The following is a 15,006-nucleotide window of genomic DNA, read 5'->3' on the forward strand; positions in this document are numbered from 1 at the left end:
TTTGACAGGTTGCCTCTTTTTTTTACTGTTATGTTCTAGCTGAAGTTGATTCACAGAATTCATTATGCAAAAAGAAAATAAACACTGTGTCAGAGACTTCCTTTTTTCACAAAATACAAAACCTGCAAAGACAGAGCCAGCTTCAATCAACAGCACAGAGGCTGAAATCATAATAAAAAACGTGTCAATAATTTGCTTTAACAGCAGAGTCAAAATATTTTTACTGAAAATGTCACATCAATAAATGTCAGTGAGTGCTTTCGAAGCAGCATCGAGCTAAAATACAGGTTTTCTATCCGCCAAGACACCAAAAATGGAAAACGCAGAAAACTACAAGATCAGACGAGACAATGAAAGTCGTCCCTAAACACTTCTATAGTCCGAGGTCCTAAAACCATTACTTGTCTTTATTTATAGAGCATTGTGAGAGCTGTGTGACAACGTGGCTTGCATGGGAAAACCCCTGCCTGCTGTCCCTCCTTGCTTGTCCTGCTTTGGCTGCTGGGTCAGACTGACTCTCATGCTCCCATGCTCTTTGACATGGCTCAACATATTGCAAAAATAAAAAGAAGTAACATCATGATGTTTGATTCTCCATCTCCTGTGTCACTTTGAGCTGTTTAGTTTTCACCAAAAGCAGTGAGAATAAGGAGAATGCCAGAGGATGATGCTCCTAATAGTCTTACTCTCACATTCACACTGTGGTGTAAGTTAAAAATGTAAATGAAAGACCACAGAAGAGAAATTCATCTTGTGTAAAAACTCAAGACTGTATTTCCTTTGTTTGCTTGCCAGCTTCTTGCTTTAAACTCCAAACTGTTTTATGTTTTTTTTCTCCATTAGTCCGTCATCCTCTTAGTCTCCCTCTGATGATGACGATCCCTCTCTCTCTGACCACTCAGTGACACGAGCCAGTTATTACTCATCCAGCCCTACACTTCAGAGAGAGACAGAGAGAAATCTGACTCTGTGGCACCATAAATCACGTCTAACTGTGACGTGTCTCAGTGTGGGAACTGGATGTTCAAGGGACTGAGGGTGCTGAGGGGCAACGGATTTTAACCAATTCAAAGAGGTTTTTTTTCACTGATTACAATTGCCAGAGGGTCAATGGATAATTATCTTAACTTCCTCTGGTCTCTGGGTGGGCTGATCTCTGTCACTGTTCGTACTTTTACCGAAGAAAAGTAATGCACTATAATTTGTATATGACTCATGTAATTGTGAGCCAGGGGGCTATGATCATGTGACCTATGTGCTGCAGGCTGTCCGCCCACATATGACAGGAGGAAGTCTAGTCACGAGGTATAAAGAGCGACAGAGTCTGCATAGGGAGGATGATTGGGGTGGTAGATGGGTCAAACAAACACAGGACTTTGACCTAGGAGACCGCAGCTTGTGTCACGTGTGAAACCAAAAGTCAATGAGATGGCTGCAAAGCTGCAGATCACTGTTGAAAACCAACAAACAACAAAAGCAGGGGTTTTAGCAAGACATCAGCAGTTGTGCCAGCAGCAATTGTGTCACCAAAGGGAATGTTTATGAATGTTTAATGAGACAAAAAGCAGATACAGGACTTTGCCTCAGGAGAACAGGGTTTGTGCCCCATGTGAAACCAAAAGTCAAAGCTGAGTTAAACACATTTAACATCACTACAGTGAGGTCAGGTAAGGTTAGGTAAGGTAAGGTTAGGCAAGGTAAAACTCTAATGTCTCCAAGGGACAATTTGAGATACATACAGTAGTCATTAGCACAACAAAACAGACAGTGCAATATGTTTTTATTTTTTAGCCATCCTGTGTCTAGCTTAACATCTTGCCAAAGGACTACAGTTGAAAATTACCCTGCTGGCTAACACTGGCACATTTACAGAAATGTTGATTAATGTGCACTGTCCTTTAAATAAATTAAATGAAATGAAATAACAAACAGGGATAAATCATGGACATTTATTGGTCACTGCTGGTTAAGAAAAGTGATAGCAATCAGGACAAAGGATGATCTATAACGCAAACCTCCCCCTCATGGAAGCATCTGAAACTCAACATGGAAGGGATGTTGAGAGTCTGAGACAATAGTCACGCCATGGCCTACATCAAATCACATCATGCTACGTTGTAATGGTAGTTACGTTAAGTGACAACGCCCAACCATGATTCTTCTCCAAAACCTAACCTGTCGGGGCAGTACTCATAAGATATCATACAAATTGCTGTATGAGGACACATTGGTCTTGGATGAACCTCACACCCAATCAACCATCTGTGCTTGACTAAAGAGAGTTTTCTGCCACCGCCCGAACACAGTATGTATGTGACTGGAATTTTGTTTGCGGAAAATCACATCAAATGTTTCAATGTAATCTCTCTTTCTCTGCACAGTATTCCTGTTGCTATGAATAATCAACAGAATATGCTGCAGACACTTTTCATTGAAACCATTTTTCACCAAAGAAAAAGTCCATTAACACTAATTTTTTTTATTTTTTTTGGACATTTGTGAATTTTATTTAGTCATTGAATATATATGCAGCTCTCTTAATTCAGTTATTTTCTTACCTATTCTGGTTTACCGGTGACTAAGCCTTAACAGCTCAAACAGAAACAAAACCATTAACACTAATGACAGTGAGTCATATGGATCATACAGAATGGTAAATGGACTGCACTTGTATAACACTTTTCTTGCCTTCCAACTGCTCAAAGCGCTTTAACGCTATATGTCGCATTCACCCATACACACACACACACGTTAACACACTGGTGGCTGAGGCTGCCATACATAATGCCTCCTGCTGCTCAGTAACCATTCCCTTGCACTCACACACTGGTGCAGCTCAGGCTTCAGTATCTTGCCCAAGGATACTTTGACATGTGGGCTGGAGGAGCCATGGATCGAAACGCTGATCTTCCAATTAGTGAACGACCTGCTCTACCTCTAAGCTACAGCCACCCACGAGAATAACAAGGACAATGACTGTTAAAAGTCATGTTAATATCAATTTTTTAGCCACATTAGCTTTGTGACTCCTGGCGTGGCGGGGTCACTCGGTCAGTCCACAGTTATAGTTGAAACTCAGATTTCTCTGCCACTATTGGGTGTCTGCCATGACATTTTCTACACAGATTTATGATCCCTCAAAGTTGAAACATGCTGTTGGTTGTCCATCAACTTTTTGCAGCTACCCTGAGGTCAGCACAGTCTGATTTCTAACTTGTCAAATGTAGACACTTGGTTAGTGGCCCGACATAAAAAGTTATGAAGCTCTAGTACACCTACAACGTCCGTTTTGGAGGCTCAGGGACGGCGTGTCAGTTTATGGTTGTTATATGCATTGTGTCTTTTTCAAAAAAAACTTTGGTTTTTACAGGAAATGCACAGCTTCTGCTTATTTTCAAAAATAAACCTAGAATTTGCATTTACTTCTGAATTTCAAGTTTACTTCTTCAGGTTAGGGCAACAAAAGTAGCTTACATGGTTACATTTAGAAAATGACCAGCAGTCTTCGAGGCCAGAACCCAGAGTTTGCAGAAGTTCTCGCTCAATATACTACGCCAGTTCCTCAGAGCATCGAAAAATGCTGCCGCCCAGTGCGTCTCACACCACCACCACCACCACAGGGTGCCTCGGTGTATTGTATCTATCCCCTCAGGGTTTGTCTGTCATTTGGGAGCACCATCCCTTAAAGATCAATGAACTGAATGTGACAAGACAACATTCTATGTACGTCAATGCATTCATTGTCATATCATTGATAACAAGCACACAAAATATGTTGCAAAAGATAATACAGTGACACCTCTCTGCACATAACTCCACTCACTGAAGAAACAAATCTAACTCTTCTGCATCTTTATGGTCAACAACAACCCCAGAATATTTCTAAAAACTGCAGTAAAGTGTAGAGTAAGAAAAACAAACCATTAAAGATTGCCTTACCGTCCCAGTGTGGTCCTCCATGTCACAAGGCCCAGATGTCTTTCAGCTGCTCTGTGTATTTTGCAAACTGGTGTCATGACCTGTGGCTTTGACTGCTGCTGAAGACCATGTGTGTGACTGAAAACGCTACAGAGACACAGAATGAGCTTTGTGCCTGAGAGTGGTACTCTAAATCCTGCATGTGTCCTCTGTTTGAATGTGTGTGTGCGTGTGTGTGTGTGTGTGTATACGGAGCTGTAGTTTATGTTAATCTACGCTGCTCTGTGTTTACACACTCAAATACGTCTATTCCTTTCCTCTGTGTATGTACACTGTATTTTGCAGTGTGTGTACAGTGTGTGTATGTGTGTAATCCTCAGTGTCAGCAGGAGAGCCTCTGTGTCACCAACACAATCAGCAGAGAGTCTTTATATCAGGACCAGAGTTTCCACCATTAACTGTCCTCTGGGTCTCAGGACAGGATCCACTGTGGAGCTGCAGGGGAATAATTCATCTGCATGCATCCTTAAAACATATGATGTCATTCACTACTACCAATAGTTATATAACTTATATTAAATGTTTTACATGTAATTATTTTGCATTAAAAAAAACAGTCAAACCAGTAAAATATAAACATACGAACATTAAATAAATTGTTTATAACACATTATGTAGTTGTAAGCATTTGCAAGGACAGTTCACCCTCAAACCAAAAATACATATTTCGCCTCTTACTGTACCTGTAGTGCTTTTTATCAATCTAGATTGTTTTGGTGTGAGTTGCAGAGTGTTGGAGATAGCAGTCATACAGATGTCTGCTTTCTTTTGAATATAATGGAACTAGATTTCACTCGACTTGTGGTGCCAAAAAATACATTTGAAAAACTCAACAGCAATGTCTCTTTCCAGAAATCATGACCTGGCAACTCAAGATAATCCACAGACCTTGTTGTGAGCAGTTTCATGTAGGTACTATTTTCTTTCTACCAAAGTGTACCTGCTAACCATGTCACTGCACAGAAGGAAGTCTTCATCTACTCATGGTCGAGAGGCTCGTGCTTGTGACAGCACGAAATGTAAATATTAATGGTGTCCTACTCAGCTGAGCTGTAACATAAGCTAGCTCAGGTGAGCTAGCAGTACTGAATTAAGATGCATGCTTCCTTCAACATGGTGCAACGTATCTTCATACAACGGTTTGTATGATATCCTATGAATTAGCGCCACATAAATGATATTATAGTACGTACTTCACATAAACTTATAGACTTTAGGTTCCGGCAAAAAACATGGTGAAGACGTACCTTAAATTTACTCAGAGTTCACACAGTGCCAAATAATGGTCCCCCAGTGAAAGTCCTGTGTTTTGTGACCCATTCACCACCCGAACCTGCCTCGGTGTGGTACCTCTTCCTCCTTCACTCCCAACAGCACATGAACACAGTCTTCCCCAAAATGTCGGTTAGTCAGGAATTATGTGCTCCTTATTACATGGGATATACTTGAATTTGGTGCATTACATTTCAGAAGAAAACATACAAACAGTGTATGAGAACAGCCTGCGTGGTGATACAGTATAAGGGTGTAGCTCGATAAAAAGAAATAGTTACTACATGAAACTGCTCACAACAAGGTCTGTGGATCATCTTGAGTAACTGGGTCATGATTTCTGGAAAGAGACATTGCTGTTGAGTTGCAATCTGAGCAACACAAGCCAAATGTCATCTAATTCCATTATATTCGAGAGAAGGCAGACATCTACACGGCCAATATCTCCAACACGCGGCAACTCAAACCAAAACAGTCTACACTGATAAATAGCACCACATGTAAGAGGAAAAATACCTGTTTTTGATTTGAGGATGAACTGTCCTTTTAGATGTTTGTTAGCGTGCAGTATTTGATGGCATATTTTATATTATTACAACTGTGTTTTACCATAATGTCATTCATTACCTGTTTATACACCAGAATAAACACTATATCAACTTACAGCTACATTATAGCAGGTTATAAACCATATTATTACAACATATTAAAATGTGCTTATTAATTCTTAATTAGAGGAGGTTAATAAATAAATAAAATAAAGGCAAGGAAAGATTACCATAAAATCTTAATGGCAAAAAGAAATGAAAGAGGCATTAAGGATCTCACAAGAACGGGGAAGCTTACAAGTCTGGTTAATGGGCAGCATGATGAAATAAGAATGAGCAAACCTCCCAACTGGTATCTGGCTGTTCCCACTGCTCATAACAGAAATTAAAAATGAAAGAAAATGTGTTTTTTTTGTTTTGTTTTTTTACAATCTTATTTTTGTAGTTTTGGCTATTATCATTCATTTTTCCCTTCAATGGCACCTTATATACCTCATTACCTCACTGAGGCCGTCTGTTTTTACAGCCTGAGGGACTTTAACCTTTTATAAACACAAACACTCATACTGTTTGTTTCTGTTTGTGATTTTGCATCAAGTGTGTGATTTTGTAATGTGCTGTTCTAAGGGTCTGTCATTTGTTTATTCATGAATGTTCAACTGCGTATTCATGTAAGTGTTGCCTGTAGTGGGAATTGAACCTCTTGAGCTCTTGTAAAAAGGCTGAGTCCCTCGGCCTTAGACGCCCTAAATACAACTCACACACACACACACACACACACACACACACACACACACACAGTGCACACAAACGGATGTGAACATCCAGATCTCTAGTGTGGCAACCAAATGGATATGGCTGCAGACCAGGGTGAGCAAGGAGGAGACAGAAGAAAAAGGAAGGAAAGAGGGACGGTGCTGGCTGCAAAGAAAAATCACTGAAGGGGCGTCTAAAATTAGCAACAAGCACTTTTGGGTCTGCAAAACTGGAGTGCATCATTTAAATTGTACATGAAAAATGACTCTCATCCAGGGAGGAAGGACAGGAGAGTATTGAGGGTGGAGGACACACTGGAAATAGGAACACTTGTTGAATACGGACCAAAAAGAAAACAACTAGCATTGTTATCATCTTTATTCGTGGAAAATATGTAAGAAATAATGTTATACAGCAACTATTAATACAATAATCTATTAAAATCTTGTGGTTTCATTTTAAAAACATGCTTTATATAACTATAGGTTGGATGTTACAGAATTATTTAAGCTGATTTTAGTAAAAGTACAGCAGTGGTAATTCTACACTATAATACTGGCACCATCAAAGCACGTCTAGAGTCTGTAAAATGAGGAAGGATCTTTTGTAATGTGGGTACATAAGAAACGCTGACTCACAGGAAGCATTATAAACACTGTGATGGAAAGTATCCAAGGCCATGGTTAACCTGGGGTGACTGTGCAGACCTGTGTGAATAAGACACTGAACTGAATGAAAACAAAACTACACGCATATTAAAATAGTTTCTTGGATAAATAAAGGTCAAAAGTATTTAACAAAGTCTTCAGCCCAGAGTGACGATGAGGGGCCTGTACACCTCTCTGTAGGCGTTTCGGAGGAGAACATACGGGAAGCAGCTCTCCAGCATGTCTTGGCTCAAGAACGGAGACTCCTCCACGATCTGAGTGAAAAAAGTAATGCAAGTGTTAAAAACTGGAGTTACTCCATAATTTTTATTGTTAACAAAACACATTAAGAATATCTGTTTGCTTTAAGCCCATAAAGATGTTAATCTTTGTGTCACTAATATATAGTTTCCTTAGAGTAATTTCCTAAAACAGCTGGGTGCTGTAGTTTTTAGCAAATGTTCCTCAAACATGAGAAAATAGTGCACTTTTTTGGGGGACTATTTTCAGCCTTGGATTAATACACATTCAGTGTGCTGCTATACAACCTCTGCTCAGGACACATTTTAAACTGTGTAAAAAAACTGCTGTGATTAATATTTTCTGGGCTGGAAGCAGACCTCTGTCTCCTTTATGTTGTGTTCACACTGGGCGCAAACGAAACATTTCGCACCAGTGAATTACATGTTAAGTTAATGTAAAGATGCAATTAGATGTGAATTCCTGCCCGCCAGCTCAATGGACGCAACAGGAATTATGCAAAATAATGCAAATTAAGCAGCATGAATGAAGTGAGTAGCTCGATTTCACGTCACACCCTTAATCGCGAGAGTTGAAAAATCCGAACTTCAGAGACCAATTCGCACTGTGATAGCCAATTAGCATTGCGATCCTCCGGGGATGTATGACACAGAGGACAAACCGGTGGAAATTCATTCATCTATTTAGCAATTTCACACGTGAATGTTGTGAGTTATTCATGCGATTCAACACAAAATATTCTAGTGTTCAAACTCACGCAAGTAACACAACACAAAAATTTGCATCACATTTGGTGTGACCACAACATTATTGAGAAATTCTGGATCTGGCCTGAGTCCCAGCTTACTGGGAAACTAGCGCTAGGTTGACTGGTGTTGCATCAAGATGGCTAGCATAAGTGTTAGAGGAAACATCAGAGAGATTCAGCCATACATGCCTCAGCCAGATTCTAATAGAGTGCCGCAGGGATGATGTTTTTTCCGTAGGCTGACGCTGAAGTTAGCATCGCACTGGTTCCCTTATCAAAAAGCCTATCAGATTTTTCCATTGGATTTTGTATTATTGCAGAAAATAAGCTCTGTGGCAAACAAACCTCTATGATACTTAAATGTTTTGTTCAACAAGATAATCTCCACAAATGAACACCATTATAATGAAGCCTAAATGCAATTGCCAGAATTATAAAGCTAACATTAGGCTGTAAACAAACTACACTGCAGTCACATGATATAACATCACCACCACAACAAGGCTTAGCTCAGTGTGATGATGTTCTGTAGTCTCATTTAGCCACTTGGTAGCAAACACCTTTTTAAAACACATAAAAGCTTCAAAGTTTACGAGTGGGGTTTTTACTGAGGTATCTATATCGTAGAACAAAACGTGAAATTCTCTTAAGCTTGTTTTAAGGTTCCAGGTTTCTTTGCCGAGGCGGTATCAAAGTCTGGGTTTCTGTCGATATGTGTGTCTCATAATAGACAGTGATTGGCTGTCATATCAGTGACCCAAATTAGCTTGCCTGGCCTACGTTTGAATAACAGACTTTAGGGAACTGCATTGACGTCGCCCTACTCAGTAGAGAAATGTAAAAGCACCTCTCTGGAAACCAACTCTGCACAGAAACAAGTCAGTATAGTCAAGGTCAGACATTTTAGAGGACATAAAGATAAGAAAAACACATTTTTGAGTGAAGGGAATCTTTAAGGCAGCAGGACATTGTATGTGAGATTGATTCAAACTAAAGTGCCCATGTTCATCCTAATGAAGCAACATGTCACCCAGTGCAGCAGCGGGGCTTATTGATGTAATTTTAATTGTTCTGGGACAAAAAGTGGAGGTCTGTTGCACAGAGGTAAACTCACCCAGTACTTGCTGATGGGATCAATTCATTGTCAGTTGAGAATCCAAAAAATATTGACTACCAGTAGTCTTGTATTATAAAAACATTTGCACCATAATGATTTTTAATAACACAAAACTACTGTAATATATGTTGAGATATAATAAAGCTGTTAATACATTTATACTGCACTCCAGTGTGGGCTGAGATTTCTGTATTCTTGAGATGTAAAAAGAAAACCCTCTCCATTAATTTGAAATTTTACATCCACCTTAATACTAACTGTATAGGGTTTATAAGATTAAATTCCTTTGTTGTTAATCACTCATTTCTTAGTGCTTTAAAGATAAGGACTAAGCCATTATAGAAGACACTGCGGGCATGATGACTTATTACAAAGAGGAAAAAACTCAAGCTTCAAAGGAAGGGTCATAGGTTTTCCCATTAGTCTCATAAACCCACTTATGTCTTGTTGTAAATCTGAAAATACATTTTTAGTATTGTAATGGGAAGCCTACCATGTGCAGGAGCAGGTAGATGGAGTCTCGGTTTTTGCTCTCCATTCTTTCCACATTTTGTCCCAACTGAAGCAGAGTGGAGGAGGCCAGCTGTGGAATAACACAAAGTCAAAAAAGATCAAACGACTGGAACGTTTTTTACACTGTTGGACCCGACCTCAGCTGGGGCAAAGGTTGGCAGTGTCTTGAGAAAGCTCTTAAACTGAAATACTGTCAGAGTGATGTGCCCAAGAAACAATTTATCACTCGTCACATGCCTGTTAGGTTTAAGGCTTTTCTAAGATTCTTTGCACCATGCCATCTGCGCATTCTGTGAAACTATTTATTAAAGGTCCAGTGTGCAGGATTTAGAGGGATTTATTAGCAGATATGGAACATAATATAATAAGTACATTTTCTTTAGCGTATAATAGACTGAAAATTAGAATTGTTGTGTTTTTGTTACCTTCTACTGAACTGTTTATATCTACACAGGGAGCAGGCCCTCGTCCATTAAGTCCGCCATGTTGCTTTCTATGTTTCTACAGTAGTTTTTTTGTGTGTTTTTCTACGTAAAACTGCTTTATTCAGTGTTTTACTGGTTTAAATCACCAGGTCTGTTTGCTTTGTTTGCAGATAATTCTGCTCCCAGTAAAACCCTCCTGAACAATGAACTCTGAAGGAATACTGACAGGGAGGAGTTGTAGCTGGTTGATCAGCCCGATCTCACTCACAGCCTATCAAAGACTGCCGCTGTGTCAGTGGACTTTGGTGGCAGACATCGACGCATAGAGGCACTCTCAGCTGCAGTATGATACACACCGGGCAGCGTCTTTTTCTGATGCTGCAGGCAACCATCATAGTATAAAGTGCGTGAAAGTCTACATAGGGCGGGTGGGAGAGGAGTGGGACGGGTCAAACAGAATCCAGACTTTCACCCGGGAGCTCCCAGTCTGTTTCCCATGTGAAATGAAATGACAGTTGAGACATTTTGATAACAATTAAGTGTCCTAGTACAGTGGTTCCCAACTGGTGGGTCGTGGTCCAAAAGTGGGTCGCAGGTCTATTGTGAATGGACTGCAAGTGGCTGACAAACATATCAAGGTTATATATATAAAAAAAAAAATTAAAAAAACACTTTATTTTTAAGTGCAGTGAATTTCCAGCACAGAGTTTTTATTTTGAAGTATCGTTTCCTGCTGTAGTGTGAGTGACTAACGGACAGCAACTTGACAGAGACAGCAAATTAGCTTGACGACATGGCCAAACCCAAGTATGACACCAGATGTATCACACTGTGTGGATCTTGAGCTAGTGACTGAGGGGGAGTCTTGACCTCATGGCTGTACCAGTTGGGAACCACTGTGCTATGTGTAGCATGCTAGTGATGTTAGCAATATATGTCACGTGATGTTACATTATGTTAATATCAAATGTACTCTTTTAAGCCAAACCATGATGTTTTTTTCCAAAAACGCGCTTTCGGTGCCTAAAAAAAAAAAGTAAACCTGAAAGTAGTGTTCTACCTGTGTTGTAAGTTTATTTTGAAAAGAGACTTTATGCACGTAACAAGTGGAAACTGTACATTTCCCATGAAAACGGAAGACACAATAGCTGTGTTCGAAACCGTCCACTCACTCACTCACTTACTATTCCCTGTTTCGTGTTTACTATATAGTGCACTACATGGGGAACGACTGAACGAGATTTCGGACACTAACTGAAATTTTCTGAACGTCGCTGCGTCAGTAGCTGCGCCGCATACTCCTGTGACGCCAGTGGACGCGCCGAGCAACATGTAAACAAACCGGGCGCTTTGAGGATGATCAAACTGTATGGTGGTTGTACTTTTTGTCAATAAATTGTTGAAATGTCAATGGTGTGGACGTTTGGTTTTGTCAGCTACGGTTGTGTGTCTGCATTGTGAGCTGTAATAGCCCACGATAGTGCACGAGCTACAAGCTACCTGGCTCGTGCGAGCTAAGTGGCTATTGTTAGCTCGTGAGCTAACGTTACCGGCTAGCATCCTATTCGTTTCTTTTCTTTTTGTGTATTAAAATAATGATTCCGGTGATTGTTTGGATGCTGCTGACCCAAGTCCTGCTCCTCAGGCAAAGACGGAGGCGAAGGCAAACGTATCTTAGGCGTTTAAGGCGCCTTTTGTTGATTCGCCGACGTCAACTGGTAATTAGCCTAAAAAAATCTAAGCTAACATGCTAGCTGATATAAGCAAACTATTGGCTTGTTGCGCCTTTCTTCTTCTCCTCTGGCAAAAGACGACCGCATTGCATTGTGGTATACGGGAGTAAAATGTAGGGTACATCGTTTGTTCACTCACATTTGCTGTGCATTGTGGGTATTTTATAGTCCACTATATAGTGAATGAAATTAACCGCGGAGAATTCGAACAACACTACAAAATGGCGAACACACTATATAGTGCACTATATCCGTGATAGGGAGCGATTTCGAACACAGCTAATGCGTGTAACAAGCATACAATGACACAATGGTCCTGGGCATCCAAAACTAATGCAGGAGAGATCCTAGTGCATCATAATTTGATGTGTAGGGCCGCTGAGCAATTAGTATGTGATCAGTATTTGGCAAGTTGGAATGAGAGCATGTTGGCTAGATGCCACTAAATCCCCCCTACATCTACACACTGTTCCTTTAAGTCACTGCACCCTGACCTTGGTATGAAGGATTTCCTTTTAGAGCCCTTGTTACAGGATGCATGTGAACTTTTCAACTGACGAGTGATTTTCCTTTCTAAGACTTCAATTCTTAGAAGCCCGGTAAGGTTAGCTATCCAGTATTACACACAAAATGCAATCACTAGAGAAAAATACAATCTTGTGTAGCAGAATTTAGATTCACCAAGGTCAGCATCAGGTAAACCCCTGAGGTTCATCTTGTAAGACCTTTATGAAATACCGGATTTGTGAAACCAGAACATTTTATCTGACCCTTTTTCATTTTAGTAAGAACTTAATAAAATGTTTTCCACTCACCAGGAGAAACTCCTTGAGGTGCTGCTCTATATTCTTGTTCTGAACAGTGAACATGGCAGCAGCCAGCTGGTTGATCGCTGTAGCTAAACAGTGTATGTTGTTGTTGTGGCCTGAGAAAATAAAAAAATAAAAAAGACACAAAATACAACACTGGCACACAGAGAGAACATAAAGCATGTCCTGTAACTTAAGCCACAGAGAGGATGTTTTCATTGGCCCGACAATTAGAGAAATTTACCCAATGATCCATAACACTGAACAGGAAGTATACTGAGCGTACTTCCTCAGGCTCACAGGGTATATCTTTCTCTAACATGCCAATGGAAAACAGAGACAAAGAAAATAATCTGAGACTAACGCCACCCTGTGCTTTGATAGAAATCTAGGCTATTTGCTTTTAATGTTGCAGTCCAGGCTCGGAGCCAAGCGGTTAGGGTCAGCAGGGCCACATGCCAAGAGTAACTGTATCGATGCACGTCAGCCGAACTTATCTGTAAACAAAAGTCCCTCAACAGAAACGTGTTTCTCATTAACCAACATACTTTGTTTTGAACCGCGTCAGTCGGACTGGAAAGTCTGATGCACAAAGATGCTAATAAGCCTAATGTTTCAGGGTGGAGTACCTTTTCTTTTACACTCTATCAGCAGCTGGTACGTAATGACTGGAAGAAGGAGCAATTAGTATTTGGTTGTGGTCTGGCAAGCAGTTTGTAGCAGCTGAAAATGAAAGAATCGATATGCACCTCCATGCTCTCGGCTGTAGGAAGAGTTGGAGTCCAGCGCCAGGGTAGGCAGGGACACAGCGACGTACACCAGCAGCAGACAGGACAGCTTGTACTCCTCATCAACTGACATGTTGTCTGCAGATTTTTTCAAAGAAAAACATTGAGTGATGAAAGAACACTCTCTTTCCCCGATGATGATGCCATAGGATCAAACTGTCCACAGGAGTGGCAGTGCAAGTTTTAGTGTTACCTGTCTGCATATTGCTGATAGCTGCGACGAGGGAGGGATCAATATCACAGTTCAATCCTGCAGCAGAGGCCAGCTCAAAAACACTTAGAGTCACCTGTAAGGTCATTAAGCATTTAATGAAGTGCAGCGAAAATAGGCAGTTTAAAGGGACAGTTCACAGCAAAATCAAAATTACACACTTTTCTTCTTACCTGCAGCGCTATTTATTAATCTAGATTGTCATGGTGTGAGTTGCACAGTGTTGGAGATATCGAGCATAGAAATGTCTGCCCCCTCTTGAACATAATGGAACTAGATGGCACTCAGCTTGTGGAGCTTAAAGGGCCCAATAACATATGTGAAAACTCAGCAGCAATGTCTCTTTCCAGAAATCATGAGCCAGCTACTCAAGAGAATCCACAGACCTTGTTGTGAGCAGTTTCATGTAGGAACTATTTTTTTCTTCTTCAAAACTACATGCGCCAACCGTATAACCTTGTAGACGGAAGCATGCATTTACACATAGACAAGAGGCTTGTGCTCATGACAGCGCATGATGTGAACATTAATGACATCCTCCCCGGCTGAACTGTGACGTTAGCTAGCTCTGTGGTGCTAGGTGAGCTGGCATTAGATGCACGCTTTCTTCTGTGTGGTGATACATTTGGAAAGTGTAGTTCAGCACACAAAAAAATAGTTCCTATATGAAACTGCTTACAGCAAGGTCTGTGGATTATCTTGAATCATCACAGCACGATTTCTGGAAAGAGACATTGCTGTTTAGTCTTTCAAATGTATTTTTTTGGCGCATTGAGCACCGCAAGCCGAGTGTCATCTAGTTCCATTATATTCCAGAGAGGGCAGACATCTCTACAGCTGATATCTCCAACACTTGGCAACTCACACCAAGACAATCTAGATCAATAAATTCTACTACAGGTAAGAGGAAAAAATGTACCTTTGATTTTGGGGTGAACTGTCCCTTTAATGTTTCTGCAGCAAAGATGTGCATAATGCAGACATGAAGTGTGATTTAAACATAATGCACCATTTAAAATGTCATCATTTTGTTGCATTTTATTGCTGAGAAACACCACAAACACACAGTGAATAGGATGCTGGTGTGTACTTTTGTATTTCATGTAGCAGCCCCAGAAGTGATATACTGTATATGTAATAACACTAAATCAGTGGTGGGTGCCTTTGTCTTGACACACAGGTTTTGATGTGGCCCTATTT

General features: G+C 40.4%; 1 protein-coding gene across 1 annotated transcript in view; it reads right to left on the reverse strand.

The window, feature by feature from the left end:
* Positions 1 to 6,917: 6,917 nt before the first annotated feature.
* nckap1l (NCK associated protein 1 like) overlaps positions 6,918 to 15,006 on the reverse strand; it is a 41,377-nt gene continuing 33,288 nt past the window's right edge. The window contains exons 27-31 of the mRNA XM_050039029.1: positions 13,789 to 13,882; positions 13,557 to 13,673; positions 12,814 to 12,923; positions 9,821 to 9,910; positions 6,918 to 7,476 (exon numbers count right to left, since the gene is read on the reverse strand). Coding sequence (XP_049894986.1) covers positions 7,360 to 7,476; positions 9,821 to 9,910; positions 12,814 to 12,923; positions 13,557 to 13,673; positions 13,789 to 13,882 — 528 coding nt within the window. The 3' untranslated portion in view covers positions 6,918 to 7,359. The remainder of the gene's footprint in view (positions 7,477 to 9,820; positions 9,911 to 12,813; positions 12,924 to 13,556; positions 13,674 to 13,788; positions 13,883 to 15,006) is intronic.

This window comes from Epinephelus moara, chromosome 24 (genome assembly GCF_006386435.1).
Source record: "Epinephelus moara isolate mb chromosome 24, YSFRI_EMoa_1.0, whole genome shotgun sequence".
Taxonomy (NCBI): Eukaryota; Metazoa; Chordata; class Actinopteri; order Perciformes; family Serranidae; genus Epinephelus; species Epinephelus moara.